The sequence below is a fragment of the Guyanagaster necrorhizus genome (genome assembly GCF_019112545.1).
Source record: "Guyanagaster necrorhizus MCA 3950 unplaced genomic scaffold BT62scaffold_20, whole genome shotgun sequence".
Taxonomy (NCBI): domain Eukaryota; kingdom Fungi; phylum Basidiomycota; class Agaricomycetes; order Agaricales; family Physalacriaceae; genus Guyanagaster; species Guyanagaster necrorhizus.
This window is the reverse complement of record NW_025064899.1, coordinates 829738-850150: the sequence shown is the minus strand read 5'-3', so window position 1 is coordinate 850150 and position 20413 is coordinate 829738. Positions and strand designations below refer to the sequence as shown.

At 41.2% G+C, this 20413-nt stretch overlaps 2 protein-coding genes across 2 annotated transcripts; both read left to right on the top strand.

Annotated features, from left to right (window-relative positions):
- Positions 1 to 2859: 2859 nt before the first annotated feature.
- Positions 2860 to 3881, top strand: BT62DRAFT_934592 (uncharacterized protein). The gene is made up of 3 exons (XM_043186758.1): positions 2860 to 2999; positions 3052 to 3668; positions 3734 to 3881. Exons 1-2 carry the CDS (start codon positions 2924 to 2926, stop codon positions 3666 to 3668), a joined length of 693 nt encoding a protein of 230 aa, XP_043037506.1. The 5' UTR covers positions 2860 to 2923; the 3' UTR covers positions 3734 to 3881.
- Positions 3882 to 4651: 770 nt separating this feature from the next.
- Positions 4652 to 7005, top strand: BT62DRAFT_952936 (uncharacterized protein). The gene is made up of 11 exons (XM_043188248.1): positions 4652 to 4824; positions 4875 to 5035; positions 5106 to 5184; positions 5232 to 5512; positions 5571 to 5855; positions 5901 to 6074; positions 6128 to 6224; positions 6283 to 6411; positions 6467 to 6486; positions 6538 to 6638; positions 6694 to 7005. The coding sequence occupies exons 1-11, from the start codon at positions 4763 to 4765 to the stop codon at positions 6805 to 6807; spliced, it is 1503 nt and encodes a 500-aa protein (XP_043037505.1). The 5' UTR covers positions 4652 to 4762; the 3' UTR covers positions 6808 to 7005.
- The last annotated feature ends 13408 nt before the right edge of the window (positions 7006 to 20413 follow it).

Here is a 20413-nt window from a genome sequence, read left to right as displayed (position 1 = left end):
GACTTTATATTGTAATTGAGCATAACACAGTATTGCTAGATCACAAGAACTTACTTGAGTGATCAAATTGGCTGTGTAGCCCCACTGACCCTTGAAATCATTTGAGCTTTGAATGTTTGACTCAATTCTCTGACTGCTCTCTCTCTCTAATATGTTCAACAGTTAAAAAAAAAGTTTTCATCTACTTTTCTGTAATAGCTGTGTTGAGAGCCAATTCAGCAACTTCAAAGTCATAATGTGATGTGAATAGTTGCCACAGATGAGAGTTAATAGATGGTTCAGCATGTTGAAATGCAGAATGCAGATGATAGTCCTCAAAACACTCTATCTGGATGGGTTGTCCACTGGATGGATGGTAGACTATTTGTATATCATCAAGTTTATATTTTAGTGTGTTATAAACACTGTCTTTGTGAGTCCCAGATGAGAAAGACACTATGTTGCCTGAATCATTTGGAACAGAATGTATTACAGCTATATTAGTGTCATCTGAAATATCACTTCATGCAAGTATTAGTAAAGTGTAATATAATGAAGGAACAACTGACATTCCTGATTTTAGTCATTTTTCAGGGATTCATATTTGGATGACACAAGTGGATTATTTTATCAGATATGATTACCACGCCTAATATTCAACATGTTATCAAATCGGGCCGGATAATTTTCCAATTTGGCTAATTAGGTCCTTACACAATGTCCGACAAAATGAACAGCATTGTGTGGAGTATAGGATACTCAAACTCAGTTGAAACTCCGGTCACTGGCCACAAATGAGTAGCGGAACTTTAGGTACCGTTCAAATACACCTCGTGCTCTCTCCCAGTCACTGGTCGACCAAGGCCCACAAAAGTCAAACGCTATACTGTCAAGGCATGATGACACGTAACGTATCACTATCGACAGTCAACTACAAGCAAGATCCGAACCCCACGTTTCTCTCCCGCGAAGAAGTGCACTTGTATCCGAATTGTTACAGGGATCATCTAGTGGGGCTGGCTCATTAACAGTTAGCTCGTAGGCTGACCCTACTTTGCCTGTTCCTGGTAAATCGTCCGTCCGTCCATCCAGAACTTTGGCTATTACGCCGCAGGGTCCACTCTAGGCGATCTTAACTTAGAACTTGTTCGTATGCAATGTCTTCAGCAAGATGGATGTGAATCACATCTGGTAAGCGACCGTTTCTGGTCTCTGGGAAACATGGGTGGATAATAATAATGTTCAAGGCTTTCAACGGCAAAATGAGTCAGGACGGGCCCTTTAATGGTAGAGACAACGCGTTTTCCTCGGGTTCAAAGCCTGGTCAAATTCCATTTATTTCCCTTGTATCTTGACCGGCACGATGAATTGCCTGTCAGTAATCGCACGCACACATGTACCCGTGACTTTGGCACCGTAGTACGGTACCGCAGGACATTCGGATCCGGATGTTTATTGTGGCATTACACGTTGGACTTGCCTTACGGCGACTGTGAAAAATGGGTCTTTTCTTACAGCATCGTCGCAGTAACAATCAGATTCATATCTGTGGCGAAGGGGGAGGCTGTGGGCATGCAAGTCGGTGCCGCAACTTTCTTTATGTAAACTGTCACTCGCTCATTTGGTTTTTCCCTAGCTTGTACCATCTGGCGTCTCCAGTGCTGGGCACGTAACACTTTGCTCTGTCTGTCCCATCTATCCCCCCGATGACAAAAGCTTCTGCTCCTCTGACCGCGTCTTTGAACCTCGATGGCGTTCTCGGTGAGAAAGTCAAGGGCTCCGAGCCTGTGGTCTGCAGCGGCTTCCTTAGCTCCGATATATCCGAAGCAATGTTCTTTCTCAAGCGTCGGAGATCTTCTGTGTGCTATGGCCAGGTGGTCAGGAGACTCGGAGGCATGGTTGAAAATTATTGGACCCTCGACGTGGAACCACTCATTCGCGATCAATATCTTTTATCTGCTCCATGTGCATCCTGGTTCCACCAAATGATAAATTTTGACTAGGCGTACAGCCATACTGGCAATAGGCATATTGCGTTCCAACGTTCCAAGTTCAGTTCGGTCTTCGGTCATATTCCGATTTTAACCATACATGCAGGGAGTCCACGGTATTAATACAATGAATATAGGCTGCTCTTCTCGAAATGATGCTCGTGGGACATATGGGACTCAAGACGCACCATGTTACTCGATGGGACAAGTTATTGACGCATCTCTGGAGATCTACGTGTCTAACCCTAACACTGTCAATCTGGTGTGGGACCAAACTACGCAAACCGCATTCGTTTCGTGTGGTCCTCTCCTTGCTATCATTATCATGTGAATCGCTGCTAAAGATCTCGAGATTGTACTGCGCCTGCTGCTGCGGGCCCAAAATGGAGAATGATAGTTTCACTGAAGGCCTGACGATCCCAAGCTTCATCAATCGACGCTCCAATTCTGTGTTCTGCCCTGTCGGTACCGTGGAATGAGTGTGGGATGATTTACAGTTCAGCTACAGATCCCGAGAAGGATTACCGGAGAGTGTATTCTTAGCGGATTGAAGCCGACATGTGTAAGATTGTCGTGAATTCTCGTATGTTTTTTCGGCAAAGTGCTAAAGAATACGCTGTCTAGTGCAATTCTTTTTCAGAATCGTTCGGTGAGAATGAAAAGGAAGAACGCAGCGACCTATATCCTGAAATAGTGCGTCCTGGGTAGGCTAAAAAAAATCCGGCCGCTGCACCGAAATTCACAGGAACCTTAATGACTAGGATTGGGGATTTTAACTGAGGCGTCGCTATCGATGATTCTCACTGCGAGGATGCAGTCTCGTATCTCGTTCGAATTTTGCTGTCGGAGCAGTCGGCCGTTCATGTTTCTCTGTCGGCAATTTGCGTAAACGGATTTCCGATTCCGAATTGTCATTATAACCCCGGATTGTAGAATCGCTGATTAATACAACCATGTTGACTGCACCTCAAGGTCTTGTCCTCGTTCTTGCTGAGAACGGGCCTGTCATCGCTGATGATCGCTTCAACGGTGAGCCTAGTCAGTCATCACAGTATGCAACTAATCAACATTCCATACGAAGATTGGTACAACAACGAGCATGCACCTGCTCGTTTGACCGTACCTGGGTACATGACTGCAATTCGCTATCAAGCGACAGATTCCAAAAAGCCCACCCATCTCACCCTATATGAGCTCTCAAGCCCTGACGTCGCGGACGGTCCCGAGTTTCAGGCCCTCAAGCACAAGGCTTCAGACAATGAGAAGGACATTTTGCTGAGGGTTCCGTTTCTCAGCCGTAGGATCTACCAAACGATTGGTGTTTTCACGCATCCAGCCTCTACTTCGCCGTTCCCTGGGAGGTATGTCTTGATAGCTGAGCTAGAAGTGAAGCCAGAACTCGAAGAGGAATTCAACAAATGGTTCAACGAGGAGCACGTGGGATTGTTGGAGAAGGTTCCGGGTCGGCTGAGAAGTAGAAGTTACTCCTTGGTGAGGTCGATGGGCCGTGGAGAAGCTGTCGGAAAGCCCGTCTTCAAGTATCTTGCCATCCATGAGTTCGACAATGGTGATTACTTGAAGACCCCAGAATGGGCAGCAGCCCTTGACACGCCCTGGCGAACGAAGGTCATGGAGGGTGTTCTTGGCATGGAGGTCCGTCAATTCGAACTGAACAAGATCATGGAAAAGCCTTTGTAGCAAGTCCCATCTTCCTTTTCTCCCTTACGATGGAGATGGAATAAGCTAACGTCTTTGATTAACAGAATGTATATTGGGTTAATTGTAAATTGTAGCTAAATATTATACTTCTATGGAGTATTGTTGACTTGGCCCCTTCATCTTGGAGTTTCTTGTCATTAATTGCTTCTATCGTATCGAATACAATGCCTACTTCAAGAGGCGTCTGCTGACATCTCTGCCGCCAATCACTGTTATCTGATAGCGGCTAATGGGGTTGTTGTATGGTACTGTTCCCTCCGGTTTACTATTATTTCTTGATGCCTTCATCTTTTCTCCTGTATAATTTGTCTGACCGGACTCAGGCCCGCCCCGATTAGAGCGATACCTCAGGGTCATCCGGGAAGCGAGCTGCGGAGACTCTTGATGAAGTGAAGGCATGCTCTCGGGCTTGGACCACTGAGGTGTTGATTCTCGAGACCTTTACCAATACTTGATATGCTTGAAGCTGAGGCCTGAGGTTCGGAGTACTATGACTTGCAACAAAGGTCTTTCTTGGTGAACCATATTTCATTTCAATGACGCTCAAATAGTCTACTTCTCTTAGCAGCGTCCCCTTATATCCCACATGACAGGGTCGTCAACTTGCCGTCGAACTGGGACATCTATCGGCAACGGCATCGTGAGAGTGAATCCGATCTACGGGCTTGGAATCCCCTCCAAAACTAACTTTCCAAGTCGACGTTGTATGTCTATCTCAATAAGATGTTACAAAACCATTCCCGTGATAATACGCTCTATCTCATATACTTCAGGCGCAATTACACACAAACCACTCAATAGCTAGCTGCTCTCCGGGCCGCGGATAAGTATTGAAGAACCTCTAAAGAAGTTTAAATGTACAAAACCGTCCATTAGTCAACGGGGCCGTAGTGGGCCGCGGGCCACACCTTGTATGTATATATATTTCTCTCTTTCGCATCTCTTGAATCATAATAATGAATCTCCTCTGGGCTTCAGGTGCAACTCTCCTCGCGTACTACGTCGCTTTATATTTCGGACGTGCGCTCCGACGCAAGCATCTGTCGAAATACACATGCGCCTTGGAGCTCGACATGCTGGGACAAAGGCTTCCTCGTGAGAAAATCAAGGGAACGGCTGTCGTGTGCGGTGGAAGGTATCCATACATCTTTGTATTGGATACGTCGCTGTCTGACTGGCTTCTAGTGTCGGCGGTCTTTTAGCAGCTCGAGTGTGCCATGACCACTTTGACGAAGTCATCATCGTTGAATCGGAAGCGTGGATGAATTCTCCGGACGCAATACGCGCTGATGTATGGAATCAAGAAGGCAAACGCTCGCGAGTGATGCAGTACGAATCCCTGCACGGTATGCCATCTTTCGTTTCTCTTTTCCTTTTACCCTGGCATGTTAAAAAAGATGCGTACGATCGGTGTAGTCGTCTTAGCGATGGGGTACAAAATCATGACCAAGCTCTTCCTCGGCATTGAAGAAAAGGCTCATGCATCTGGCGTCAAGTAAGTTCCGTTATCCGCCCAGTGATCCGTTCTATTATCATGTTCAGGATCCTTCCTACCGATATCCATATTCACATGTGGGGAAATGTACCTCGGACTCCATATGCTGAATACGGCGGCGTCCTTCCAAAGACCATGCGTGCAGGTCGTGCTGGTATTGAGACATTCTTGCGCCGTTTAGTTCTCGGTGGGGACTATAAGAACATTCGTCAGATCATCGGTACAGTGACTGGTGTCTCTCGAAGCCCTCAGGATGTTGGGTATCTTGACGAAGTCGCGGTCCGTACTTCCGAAGGCACACAACAGATCCGCGCAACTCTTGTCATTGGTATGATCCCCCCGAAATCTGTATACGCGCACTAATTTGATGTACATCGCATGAGCAGATTGTACAGGTCCCGCAGCTAGCGGTCTGAAATGGCTTCGACGGGAAGGATATGGATTTGCGGACGAATACGCAAGGAACCAGCTTTCTCTCGACCAACTGAAGGTTACTTACGACCAGAAACTTCATTATTCCACGCTCCAATTCCGCGTACCACCTGAACTAGGTAGGAAGCTTCCTGGCCTCCCGGTTTCGTGGGACGAGTGTGGGTGGATTTACTGCCTCTCGACGGACCCAGACCAGGATTCCCGAAACATATACTCTCAGCGTATAGATGGAGATATTGGTGAGTGTCTCTCTTTTGGATAAACTCCTGATCAACGTCCTCCAGTACAACTTTGTTTCAGCTCTCTGGGTGACAGCGACCTTCCGGTGACTCTTGAGGAAGGCAAAGCTTTTACTCGAAGTCTCGTCACTGAGAAGCCTATTCCTGAGACTTTTTTTGCGATGTTGGACATGCTGGACGAAGTGAAGGACACCATGACTTGCAGTCGAGTTCGTTTTCGTACGTGCTTTTTAATGGTTTCTATTTTTAAAAAAAGCTGAGGAGTCTACTAGCTGGTTCCAGCCACATCAGGTATGAAAGGGCCGTCAACTTGCCATCCAATTGGGTCGCATTGGGTGACAGCGTCATGAGAGTAAACCCCGTCTATGGGTATATTTTTAAAGCTTCTTGAACCCTCCTGGCCTTCAGACGCTAACAACGAACCTAGACAGGGATGCTCGAAGGCCTTCTATGGTGCCCTTTGTCTCAATGCGTTGCTATTGAACTTGACGTCGATACCGAAAGACTTCTCAAAGAAGTACTTCAGTAGCCACGCAGAGAAGATCAAACCGCTTTGGTGAGCCTCTTTTAGAATCCTCCTCCGATTATTTTTCAAACGGGCGGATCGTCAGGACGTCACTCAAATCGGGGGGTACGTACGGCATCATATGGTGCTCTCTAGGACTGAGTGGACCCCATTTAGATTACGCGTATAAAACCACAGTACCGGTTCAGGGAGAGTCTTTATCTCAAGGATCATTGGCCCGGTGGTACACCAAGAAGCTGACCATTCTATCTTTCACCGTAAGTGTCCCTGGTTGGGTATGTCTGCCCGCCCTGCGCTCACATCTCCCGCCAGGATGATCAAGCCGGCTCGGCGATGTGGCATATCAGGATGCTCCTCGCTCCACCTATTGATGTGTTTCAATTTGGGCTTATACTCAAAGTGTTTTTGAGCCTCGTCAAAGGCTGAAGGGTGTGAATCCGGGTACAAATAAATGGAGGTCATGTCACTTATGCTGATGAAACATCGTCTTTAAGGAGTATAGTAACTACGAGTCGTGGGTGTCCCTGGGGTAAAAACATTAGTGTGTGGTTAAACATGGTCCTGAACTAGAACCGCTAGTAGTGATATGTGTCTAGCCAATGGGGATATTCTATTGGTTTCGACGGTTCTGACTAGTCTGTTGTCCCTACGAAAGTTCGATGACCGAGAGGATACCAATCTCAGGCTTCCCCCAGTCCCCGTATGAGGAGTCACTGCCAAGAAGGAAGATTGGCGGGTTTGTGGATACACATGGATAAGATTGAACCACTTTGAAATGCTGAGAAGTGGCACTAAATGAATCAACAATGTGCAGGATGCACACCACCAAATCACTAACACCAAATTACAATGCAGTTCAAGGGGGGAATAGTAATACTGGGATTCCGAGTATGTAGAGAAATGTAACATGGAGGGGGTGCAATAGAATGTATTTCAAAGTTGTATATTGCAGTTTGCTCTGACAAAGCTGTCTGTGTCTCTGAACACAACAAAAATTATCTCAAACAGTCTGTCTGGTGCAGTTTCTGGACTGATATGATGCACCTGGTTGCAACTTATACACAAATACTGGCTGTTCTGAACTGTCTCAGGTCTGTTCTGACTGTCTGATATAAACTTTCAGTTGCTTTCTGGGGTTCTTGCACAAAACAAAGTGACCTGGTCACCACAATGCCATTCAGGTTGAGTCTATGACTTGAAGCTCTTAACCAAACACAACCCATACTATTCACTTGGTAACATTTTTTTTTTTGGGGGGGGAGGGTCAGAAACCTGCTTCTCTTTCTGTACATGATCTGGTATTTATACTCTCTAGCCACCCATGGCTGACTAACATAATTGACTACTGACTAATATACTTGTTGACCCAACCAGAGAGGCTAAACTCACTTCCTGACAGATATGAGCTCATATATAGCTATCTGGTCAATTGATCAAACTGGGCCCTGATCCTTGCCAATATGCTGATCATGCAGGTCTCCATTTCTGGACCTGGGAACCTTGCATGTTGAACAGAGAGGCCTGCTAGTGCTCCAGTCTCTGCTAGACATAGAGACATCACACTTGAAGAAACTATATCCTCTCCAGATAATTACTTGCTTAGTGCATCTTACTATGGTGGGTACAGAGTAGCTAATTGGGTGAAAGCAATAAATATATCCTCTTTTTTACCTTGTATGGTTGCCTGGTGCATCACTGTTATTCTCTCTTAATGTTCAGTTCAGCAACTCATATATGGCATCACATTCAGAAATACAATGAAATTATTCAGTATGTATTTATATATCCTGTTGATTTAATCCAAATATCCTCTCTTTGATGCTAGATTATGTATTCACAACTATGGTGCCAGTTCCAGAGGAGACTCTCTCTGAAGGTGCCTGGCTTTGCTGGTATATGAAGAAGCTAGCAGACCTCTCTTTCACTGTGAGTTTGAAAATAGATTATAGTGCATTTTCCCATATTTGACATGTTGGATAGAATGCTCAGGCAGGCTCAGCATTGTGACACTTTTGAGTACTCCTTGAACTGCCAATCTATCTCTTTCAATTGAGCCTTATGTTCAAAGTAATATGGAATTTGATTAGAGGCTCATGTAGGTAGTGATTGAGTTGTCCTTGAAAAAGAAATTTGAGGATTTGGACTGCTGCATGAGAAGTCTAGCTGGTGCCTGTTTGTGGTTACTACACTATTATGTGTACTAAGTAGGAATGTCATTCTGAGTCATAGAAAGTCTGAGTCATTGTACATGTATGAGAGAAAAGTGTACAAAAATTATATCTCAGAAGCACTGAAGGAAAAAGGTGTTTGTGCAACACATACTGTTCCTCTCTCTCTTCAGTAGGTATTTATAGTATACATAGATGTCCAAGTTATAGAGTTAGCATTTGAACTTGAGCTTAAAGCTTGAAGACTCTTTCTGATAAAGGTTGATAGTCACTAATATTGGAGGATATCCATGCATATACCCATACTATTACTCTTTTGATTATCACTTACTTACTATATATACATGCCCCCTGTTGTTTCTTGATCATCTATATAGTCTGACCATAGATACCTGTATATCTCAGTCATTTCACCCACACTGTGCCTGACTGAGGTATATATACCATTATCATTCTCTTTACTACAGTTGACTATCTCACAAGGCATATTGTCAGGAGACACCAAAACCATATGCATTTATAGATTTATGCAGAATCAAAATAGCATATGTTGTGACATGTGACATATGTGACAATATCATTGTTGTTGCCCCAAAATGCTGTCAGTGGCTTTCAGGTCAGCTTTCTATGCATCTCTTGAATAATGCCCCTCTCAACTTCCTCAGCTGTGATACTAATCCATCCTGATCATCTTGTGAAACACAAAATACCTCCAGCTTTCAAATAAGCTCAAACCCTTCTCTTATAGTTATCAAGGTTTGTTCTTTCTCACTCTCCTCTTCCTCCTTTTTCTTCTCATCATCATCAATGACAGTTACTTTCCTATTTTATACTGCAATATCATACTTGACAGCAGCAACAATCTCCTCATCTGTTGGCATTGTCTCAAGATTTTCAATATACTCTTCTACAATAGAGTTAACCATCTTTTCAATGGTTGGAATGAGACCAAACATGCAATTTTGTGGTTTAAATTTGACAAGGTGGTCCTTCAACATTATCTCTGCTGTCTGGAACTGTTGAATGGAAGCAATTTGAGTGGAAGGTGTGTTTGTTTTTGACTGTGATAAAGGAGCCAACTGATTGACTGTCTCCAGTGCTTTACCAATATTGTTCTCTGCATTCATAACAGTCATAAGAGCAGAACACCAGTCAGCACCAGCATATTGGTTTCAAAGCAAATCCTGCAATGTCTGTTTGATCCCTGGAAGCATGTATTTATCTGTTGAGGCAAAGTCACAAACAAGATTTCATGCAGACTTGAGAAGTGAGATGTCTTAGAAATCATTGGATAGTGTGGTAGACTGTGACTCAGGTGCATTATCAGGCATTATACCAGTATGTTTCCAGCAGTTTGCTATCATTTCACTGCTGACATCTGCTCAAGCATCATGAGCAATAGTTATAGCTTCAAGGAGATTAAGCTTAAAGATCTCAGACTCTCTAAGATCATCAAGATCAAGTGCATAGATACACATGGTATTCCAATAATGTGCCTTGAGGCAGCAGATAATACCAGCATCTAGAAGCTGGACATATGAAGTCATGTTGGATTTAAAGAACTCCAACTTTATGTTATGAAGTGTATAAGCAATGGAATGCTCTCAAAAGTTATCCAAGATCAGCAGAATCTGCTGCATCTCTCTCTTTATCTTTAAATCAAACATCTTCACCCACTCTGTAAATAGTTTGCTTATCATATAGACCTTCTTGTTGTTCTGATAATAGAATCCTATTACTATCAGGCTTTTTTTCTTGAAACATCATAGTTGCTTTGACTTTCTGATGAAAACAACTAGCATCCACTCACTCTCATCAGCATTCACAGAAAAACACATGGTGATGCAGAACTTGTCCTGTTTCTATCCACTCATAGGACTAGATGCCAAGGTATAATCTAGGATGGCAAAGATGACAAGACCAGATTCATTAATATTTCACCTGTCTCACATTGCATATTTCACTATAATGCTGTGAAGATACATGTTCTTTTTCTCCTGCCACCATATCCACTGAGTCTGCTTCTTCATGCTGCTGAACCTCCTAAATCTTCTATGCCTTGCAGAATGACCTCAACCATCTCTTTTCTTTCAAACACTGATCCTCTGGAACATCCATTAGATTTTTAATCTGATTTTGCTTCTCTATTAGCATTGCACTAGTCATGGTCTCACCTCAGAGCTGCATGTTCTGATATCAGGATGCAACAGCATGCTCCACATCAGGTCAGGTGACAATGTGAGACTTTTTGAATGACAGTGCATTAGAGTTCTTGTTTGCATACTGTTCAATTTTTGTATGAAATACTAGTTTCCATAAAAGGGTTGGTTGTGTAAAGAGCAGTGCATCTTTCTTTTAGTTTGCAAAATGTGCCACAATGTCAGCATGTTGATGAGAAGACTGGTCATCAAGATTTTTAAATACTATAAGCCAGTCTTCTGTTATGAGATGTGGGCAGAAGATCTGCTTTGGAGGCTGAGCCAATGATGTGTACATTAAGACTTTCTCCTTCTGTTTTGTGTGCTTGTATGGATTGCCAGATTTAGCACATGGTTTTCATGTTAGTTCAAGAGACATATTTATAGAGATATAGGCTGCACTGTTTTATAATAATTTTTTTAGTGTTCATCATAGTCTATACAAATAAATTATATTCTTTATTGTTGTTTTAATATAAGCATAATATCATATTAGCTTACTACAATTTTGGATCTGATAATGTACATTCCTAACTAGAATTATATGCATTTTTAGTCTATTTTTCTGCTCTTCAACTGTGTTTCAGCCTAATCTGTATGCAAAGTTAGATTTATGCATTTTAATATCATCCATTGTGAGATAGTTAACTGTATATCACTTACATTCCTTTATAGATTGTTACTTATATTCTTCTGTCATTAACTAATCATATGCATAGCATCATAGTGCTTGGTCTGTCACTGGTATCAAGGCTCTCTCTCTTAATCATCATGTCTGCTGCATAATGCTATTTGAACTGCTTTCTGAGGTATTTGATCTTGCCTATAATAGAGACAATGACAACATTTTCAATGCAGGCTTTATTGCTGTCTGCAGCTATTAGAGAGCTGTAGCCTTGGCATCTTCTCATCTCTGGAGTCATGTTACCATCTGCAAATCAGAAAAAGGCCTCTCCACTATTCTTGAATGGTTGCATTCTTGCCCACTCACTATTCACACCACTCTCAAAGATGATACCTCCTACATTGTTTCAGTGCCAGACCAGAAAGTCTCAACCACTACATTGACCATAAGATATCAGCTGCAGACAATGGTAATGCACAACATTTCACTATCCTTGCATAGAATCCTTGAGATCCTCTTCTCCTGCTCAGAGCATTGGAGTGACATCTCTCTCTGGCTCTCATCCAATCTTTTCCACATCCTTGATCATCTCAAAGATCTTCTGCTCAATCTCCAAAGAATGCATCTTGAGATAATCTATATAGCAGATTTTCTTGAAGACCATCCTCCAATGTCATCTAATGCTTTTATTGCCACTCTATGATTGACACATCTTGTTATTGTTAACATCTATCCAATATAGTATACCATTTTTCACAAGCAATCTTTGCTCTGTGCATATCACACAATTCACCACCCTTGAAAAGATCTATGAAATGATCAGAGAAGCACTGTATCTGACTAAACTTGTTGTGACTTGCATTCAATATTATATCAGACATAAAGACCTCTCAGACATCCAAGTTTTATTATCCACAACTCTTTGCATGAAATTGAGTTTCATCAAATTTATAATGTTGGCTAGCTCATGAAATAATTTGTCCTTCTCAAACTCAATTCATTTATATTAGAGGACTTTTTTGAGTTTGAGTATTACACAACTATCAGTGATCTTTCTGACTGCTTTGCTACTAGTTTTCCACCACTCTGTAAACTCTTTATTCACAGCATTATGCAAGGTATCATCCTTCTGCTTTATGTAGTTTTCACTGTAGAAGAGCTCATTATTTATGAGACTATTTGAGATGAACAGAGTCATTATATAATACTCTTTGGCAAGCTTGTTGTCTATATTCTTTGTGCAATGATAAGTCTCTAGACTCTATGCACTCTGAAATTATAGGCCTCAATGATTATTTTGAGTTTAACAGCAGTAATTTCATTAAGAACTATCTGTTATTCACTAATATCTCTTTGTGCATGAAGATTATATGTTATATGCAAACTTTCCTTTTGTCTGCAAACTTTTTTTGATCTTGTGAACTTTTTCCATTAACCTTTATAATGCACAAACTCTTAATTCTAATAAGCATCATAGGTCTGACCAGGCACCACAATCTTCAATCATATAAGACATATGTCATTGTTAGTATACATGTGGCATCTTAATATGGCCTATAAGATCTGTTGTGATGCATATACAAAGCTGGCTGCAGATGTCTAAGCTTTTTACAGCTAGCATATGAAAGAGTAATAGACTGCAGAGGACTAACCATATATTTAGTTAGATGTTTATAAGAAATATTAGAAGGGCTAGCATACTATTAGCTATATGAACTTTTAAATATGCTAAATTTACTAAAAGCCTCACAGTCTTGAAGACTTTGTATAATAAAAAGTTTGCTATGCTCACTAAGCTAGGACTGCAGTTACAAAGGCTGTTTGAATGTCATATACTTGGTATTAGTAAAAAGGTAGTATAAATAGTGTATAAAAGCAATACAGAAAAAAAAGAAAGACAACAATACTAAACTGTACACCAGTACTACATCTCTCCAATAGAACCAATTACACAGACCATCTACAGATCAATACTCTTTGACTGTGAGTGCTATAACATCTTGACAACTTTACAAGGCTTGCATACAATAATAATGAACTTATTAATTCACAAAATATTAGCTTGTCTTGCTTTATTCTCAAAAACATGAAAGAGATCTGTTGCCCTTGCATATTATCCTCACTCTGCCTAGACCTAACAAAAGACTTTGAAGGGTAACTGGATAACACTAACAATTTTTCTAGACTTCACTAAAACTATATGTAGGATTCTGACAATAAAAGTTCACACTGTATATAGTTTGCACCATCTAGTACTCAGACTCTTACATGATATTACTATTATAGGAAATTTCATGTATATGCTGTGAGTCACTGTAAACAATTCAGAGCCTCATATCTCTGTAGCTACTTCTTGCTACACTCCTTTGGAGATTAGTCACTATATAGAGGTATATGACTAGACTTGCTTGAACCAGCCTTTAGATTCTGTGTCTTGGTTTCACTTACCATCAGAGATTTTGTGTTTTCTGCCTACAGAGAGTTTGACCAAACAATTTCTGGTTCATCAGTGAATACTGGTTTCTTGTCTCATCTCCAGTTTCAACCTCTTTTCTAACACCTATCCTGAGAATGATATCTATCATGCATTGGCTGGCAGCATCTTTACAGATATAGTTGCTTCAAGATGAAAGAGCTCTTCACAGATAGTGAAGCTCAGATACATATATGTTGGAGATTACAAACATGATATTGGTTTCTCTGTCATTAAGCAATTTGAATTGTTCAAGTGTCAGAGCTTGGATATTAGTTGGATATGTAGAAGATCCTTAGAAGAGAAAACACTCTTTATCAAGTATATGTTAAGCCTAAATGACACATGATCTAAACACATGATAAACTGACACTGTCTCACACTTCAGACAATGACATCAGAGTTCACTTGATATGCTATATGGCTCTGTATCTCAAGGCCTTTAGATTGGCTCAAGATAAGATAGTGAAGAAATAAACTTTAGCTTGAAGCTGGAGATACTACAGCAAGAGCTATGCTACTTATGTACTAGTCATCATCTATCTAAAGATATAACTACCTAATTGTGCATTCTAGCATTATAGAGCATTTTGTCTAATGTTGTTAAGCTACCTACAAAAAGGTATTGTCTGTTATTGAGCAGTTGCTATTGTGTCAAAGAACAATAACTGACTGGACATTGTTGTGATGACTAAGCCCATCCCACAGTCCTAAGCACTGGCTAAGCACTCTGACTAATCAAAGATAGGGGTCAATTCCTTGAGATAAAAGATAAAATGCAGAAAAATCATAACAGTATAGAACATGATCCATATAAACTTCCTTGTCTATATCTTTTGCATTGGCTATCTATATCCTGTTATCTCTTTATTTCTGACTATTACAATTTTTCCATTTTTTCTCTTGGATTAACCCCTATTTATACTTAGTCAGAGCATCTACACCAGTGCTTAGGATTGTGAGACTGGCTTAGTTATCACAATAAGCTGAGTCTATCATTATCTTTTGATGCAATGATGATACTTAATAATGCATAATAACCCTATTATAGATAGTAGTGATAGTCAAGGACAACAAGCATAATAACTCAAACAGACATAATAAGTAGTAGTATATTTATCACTATGGACTTGTAGTATATAAGTAGAACAGCTCTCACTGGTATAATCTGAGCTAAAGTTTATTCATCTCATTCTACTCTTAAGCTATATTTGCAAAGGCCTTATAGCACTTGGTCAACAAAGTATAATAAAGTGAACTGTAATAGAAGATTTGAATATGAAATCACACTAGTTTATGACATGTTTTGATCATATGCCACTTGAGTCTAACAATTAGCTTGAAGCTGCTGCTTCTCTTTCCTCATGCATAATAGTGTGGAGAAAACTGAATGCTATTCATCAACACAGCATCTCTAAATTTTGACCACAAGTTCTTCAAACTCCTCACCTCCATCATTGGAACACTGTTAGGATTATTAGTGATTATCCAGCTTTGCCAGAGATGCTAATCAATCACTGCTTGAACAGTCAGGCATTATCAAGAATTTCAACAAATCTGCTATATCCTTCAAAATATCACCTCTGACCTCCCCCTCCACAGCATTCCAGTCTCTCCCAGAACCTCCTTTTAGCCTATAGCTGAAACTGTATCTGAAGCCAGATCTAGCAGCTTGCATCCAAGGAGCTCTCAGGAAGAAGAGAGACACTGATATTCTTTAAGATCAGCCTGATCAGACTGATGAAACCAGGACAATCAGCTTATGGGCTTTAGAAATCCATGGGTCCCACTGGAGTTCCCTCCAGTTCTGGACTACAAAGACAAAGACCTCTCTCATGACTTCTTTGATGATGCACTCTCTAACACTACTGCCTCCCTAAAGCACAAGATTGGAAACCATGCTCAGGACTCTCTTAATGCCACTAGAATGGCTCCAGGACCTGAACCCATTTCACCTGCACACTCCAGATATGACTCTCTACATGACTCCAGAGTCCAGCCCAGCACCAACTGAGTACAATGACTTCTACCCTAGGTCTGAGAATCCACAGGAGTTCTGGAGGCCAACAGTCACTGACCAGCTTGAGCAAGACACTAGAGACTTCACCATTGAGGAAATCAAGGCCACAGAAAGGAAGGTCATCAGGGACTTTGATTGGGCAGAAGCTGAGCAGGCCCAATGAGAGACAGCCTATTATGATGAGTTATATGATGCTCAGTACTGAAGATGACAATGAGAACTCAAAGCCACCATCTGGAGCTCAGAGAGCTCCAGTGCTTACAGCCTCTGAACAGAATATTCCAGCTTCTCATTCAGAGAATCTAATACTCCTGCCAGATCAGAAACAGACCCATAGGCAGGATCTGTCAAAGCAGTCACTGCTGATAAAGCCCATAGGAGGAACAATAATTCCTCTCTCTGAAGCATCAGCATCACTGATACTGACATCATCCTCTTGCATGCTGACTCTGTACTTGATGCCTATAGGCTTAGAGTACCTCTCAATGCCCACATTTCTGACAGAGAACTCTGCTGATTTCTGAGAGGAAGAGTCAGTGCTCTTCCTCAATCTCTATTTCTATTGAAACTTCCATGTCTATAGCTAAGACCTGGAGAAAGCAAGAGTGTGAGAAGGCCACAGAGATGACTCTAGCATTGAAGCTGCCCCCCTTCAGCCTCCTTCTCTGGCCAACACCCCTAGACTCAGCACCAGCAACAATGACCAGTTTGCTGGCAACTATCAAGCCCTTAGTGCTGCCCATTGTTAGACCCAAGCATCATATGAACAGAAACATGTGATAAACAGAAGTTGCCTCACACTTCAGACAATCATCTGAGTTCACTGATGTGCTTCTGATTCTGTGTATCACAAGGCCAAGAGAAGTCAGCTTGAGAGTAGAATGGTGTGAATAAACTTTAGCTTGAAGCTGGGGATTTACCAGCAAGAGTGAGCTCCTTAAATACTGTATTGGTTCTATGTACTTATTATGTATCTCTCTGTCTTTTGTGCTCATTGTCCTAGAGCATCATTACTGTATATGAAAGGCTGGCTGCATTGTCAGACAATAGCAGATGTGATGACTAAGCCTTTTGTCTCATGATCTTAGGCATTTGTTCTGACACTCTGACTAAGCATGAATAGGGGTTAAAAGAGAAGAAAAAGGTGAAAAATTGTAACATTACCCTCTTCTTAAGACCATTGTCCTGATGGCTTAATTTAGGGATAATTCATAGTTATATATAGCATTGTCAGTATTCATATACTTTTTGTTTATTTATTAGTTAGATTCTGGTCCATAACCCTTCTAACTAATGAGGTAATCCACTGTGGTTGTTGTGCCACCACCTTTTGCCTTGACTTTTTATAATTTATAATATAGAATTTGGTTGACTTTATAATGTTCTTCATTATCGATAAGATCGAGTGGTGGAGGAGGGGGTCACTGTTGGTTAGGGAATGCAGGAGCAATGTAAGGAGTTAGCAATGTCTCATTAAAGACATTGTGGATCTTTCAGGTTTTGAGTAGGTTCAGTTTATAGGCATTGGCACCTATCTTTGCTACTATTGCAAAGAGACCAGTGCATTTGTCAGCCAGTTTACACTTGGGTTATAGAAGGTGAAGGTTGGTGGTATCCAACCAGACCTTATCACTTATACAATATTTGTGTGCTAGCCACTGGTGCTTGTCATACTGGGTTTTCATAGTTATGGCAGCCTTTTTGAGGGCAGCCTTGGTTTCTGTGTGGATCTTTGTCATTGTAATGGCAAAGTCCACAGAAGCGGGGGTTGTAGTTTGATGTCGCTCTGTTTGTGCAATATTAGAGTGTCACCCATAGTTTATGAGGAATGGGGTTTTCTCCATTGCTGAATATACTCAGTTGTTATGCTGAAAGGCAGTAAGAGCTAGCTATTCTATCCAATCATCTTGTTGATAGTTAATGAATAGGCAAAGGTACTTCTCAACTTCCTGATTCACATGCTCTATCTGCCCATCAGTTTGAGGGTGGTAGGCAGTGAATGCATTGTGTTTAATGGAAAGAAGATGATAGAGGTCATTCAGGAATTTTGAAACAAATTGAGGTTCTCGATCAGATATAACCATCTGTGGCATACCATACTTGGCATAAACCTTATCCCATAAGATTTTTGCCCAATCTTCAGAGGATAGTTTAGTTGAACAGATGATCAGAATGATCACTTTAAAGAATTGATTGACTATGATGATGATGGCATCATAGCCATTGCAATCTGGCAAACTGGTAATCATGTTGACAGAGATATGAGTCCATAGGGATGATGGAATCTCATTGGGGTGGAGCGGTGCAGCTTGGACTTGAGTGGATGATTTGCTATATTGACATACTTCATATGCCTTAACATATGCAGTGGTGTTATTTCCCATTTTGGGCCACTAGTATTCTCACAGCACTAGTTCTTTCATTTTGGCAATACCAGGGTGGCCAGCCATAGCATGATCATGATACATGGCTATGATCTCACCATAGAGCCCTTGGTCTCATGGAATATAGATTAATCCTCCCTCTTTCATTATTCCTTGCTCATGATTGAGTGATGAAGCCATCTGCTGATTCCATTTGTGACTGTTCTGAGTGGCACTTTTGATGTGTTCATGGATTTCTTCTTCTATCAGCATTATTATGGCCCTAAAATGTTCAGGCCAAAGCAATGTCACTCCCTCATTATCTGCTCCCCCTTGATCATGATCTGCTCATCAGCTCAAGAGATTGGCCTTTTTGTTTGCTGTGCTGGCTTTATAATGCAGTGTATATCAGTATTGGCTAAGCTCTGTAATCCATCTGGCTTGTCAGTGGTTCAATTTTTGTGGTTGTCAGAAATATCACAAGTTTTGATGATCAGTTCAGATTTTGAAAACTTCTACTGCCCTGATGAGATAATACTGCCATTCCTCCAAGGCAAGCATAATAGCAAGAAGCTTCTTATCATAGATTTCATAATTTCACTCAGTGATTATTAGCACCTTGGATAGGAATGTGATAGGATGCCATTTCTTGTCCTGTTTCTGGAATAGAACAGCCCTGATCACTCTCTCACTTGAGTCAGCCTCAATCTGGAATTTGCCTTTTTGCATAGGAATAGCAAGTACAACATTTTTGGCTAATCATCTTTTCAGGTTATCGAAGACTGTTTGTTGAGAGAGGCCTCACATCTAGGAGGCATTGCTGGTTAGCTGTGTTATGGGTCAGATGATCTTGCTATAGTCTCAGATGAATTGCCAATAGAAGTTTGTAAACCTGAGAAATGATTGTAGCTTCTTTTTCTTGGCTAGCTCTGGCCATTCAGTTACCTCTGCTACTTTGATGGAGTTCATCTGAATACTCCCTTCACTTATGATGACCCCAAGGTACTCAGTTTCAAGTATCTCGAATTCATATTTTTCAGCCTTGAGGAACAACTTATGTTTCCTCATGAGGGCTAATACTTGTCATACCAGCTTTCTATATTCCTCCTTGGTTTTCAATATAATCAGAATGTCATCAAGGTAGATGGTGACTCTTCCAGTGGTGATGAGATCCTTGAATATATCACTCATCATCTACTGGAATGTTGCTGGAGAATTAGTGAGTCCAAAGAACATGACCATTGGCTTAAATAGTCCTTGATTCATCCTGAATGCCACTTTTCATTCATCCCCTTCTTTGATATGAACATTATTATATCCCCATCAGACATCAAGTTTAGTATAATATTTGGCATCTTGGAGTTTGTCCATTAACTCTGAGATTAACAGGAGAGAGTATCAGTTCTTGATGGTCATCTCATTAAGCTTTTGATAGTCTTGGACTGGTCAAAGCTTGCCATCTTTCTTTTTGACAAAGAAGAATAGCAACACCATGGGGGATTTTGAGGGTCTAATATGACTGCTAGACAAGTTTTCATCTAGAAACTTGTCAAGTTCCTGTTGTTTGTTATTGCTAAGCAGATACGTCTTGCAATCCAGGTTGGCATTTGCATTCAGGATCAGTTCAATTGCATGATCTCAGGGTTTCAGTTCTGGCAATTCATTAAAGCTTTTCTTCTCAAATAGGTCTTTGAGGTTGCATGCCCACTCTGGTACCATTTCTTTGAAGGTTTTCTCCTCTCTCTGCTCGTTGGCTTTAGCAGCCAAGTTGTTGGCATGATATATTGCACAAACATGCAGTTCACATTGAATGTCAATAGCCAAGATTGTTTCTTCATCCTCTATTTCCTCATTCCATTGGTCCTCTGGGTCTTCATCAGGGAGTTCAAATGGAATTTTCCAGCACCAGCATCTCATGAATGTGATTCATCTGGTTTTCCAATTGATCAATGGATTATGGTGTATTAGCTAATTATGGCCAAGAAAAATTTTTTTGGTCCTGAGGTCTGTGACCGCCAAGTCAATTCATTTGGAATGATCACCAATTGTGAGCCTGAGCTCAATGAATTCGGTGATCAAGCTGGCCTGATTTTTTGTTCTATCAGTGTTGTAAACTGAAATTGGGGCAGCCATGGCTCAGGTTGGGAGCTTGTGCCTGTTGATGAAGGCATGATTGATAGAGCTT

Bases quoted from the DNA above. Each gene is read 5' to 3' on its own strand.
- BT62DRAFT_952936 (XM_043188248.1), top strand. From the start codon at position 4,763: ATGCTGGGACAAAGGCTTCCTCGTGAGAAAATCAAGGGAACGGCTGTC. The intron at 5,036-5,105 runs GTATGCCATCTT...CGATCGGTGTAG, and splicing joins GCAGTACGAATCCCTGCACG to TCGTCTTAGCGATGGGGTAC. The intron at 5,185-5,231 runs GTAAGTTCCGTT...TATCATGTTCAG, and splicing joins GCTCATGCATCTGGCGTCAA to GATCCTTCCTACCGATATCC.
- BT62DRAFT_934592 (XM_043186758.1), top strand. From the start codon at position 2,924: ATGTTGACTGCACCTCAAGGTCTTGTCCTCGTTCTTGCTGAGAACGGG. The intron at 3,000-3,051 runs GTGAGCCTAGTC...TTCCATACGAAG, and splicing joins CGCTGATGATCGCTTCAACG to ATTGGTACAACAACGAGCAT.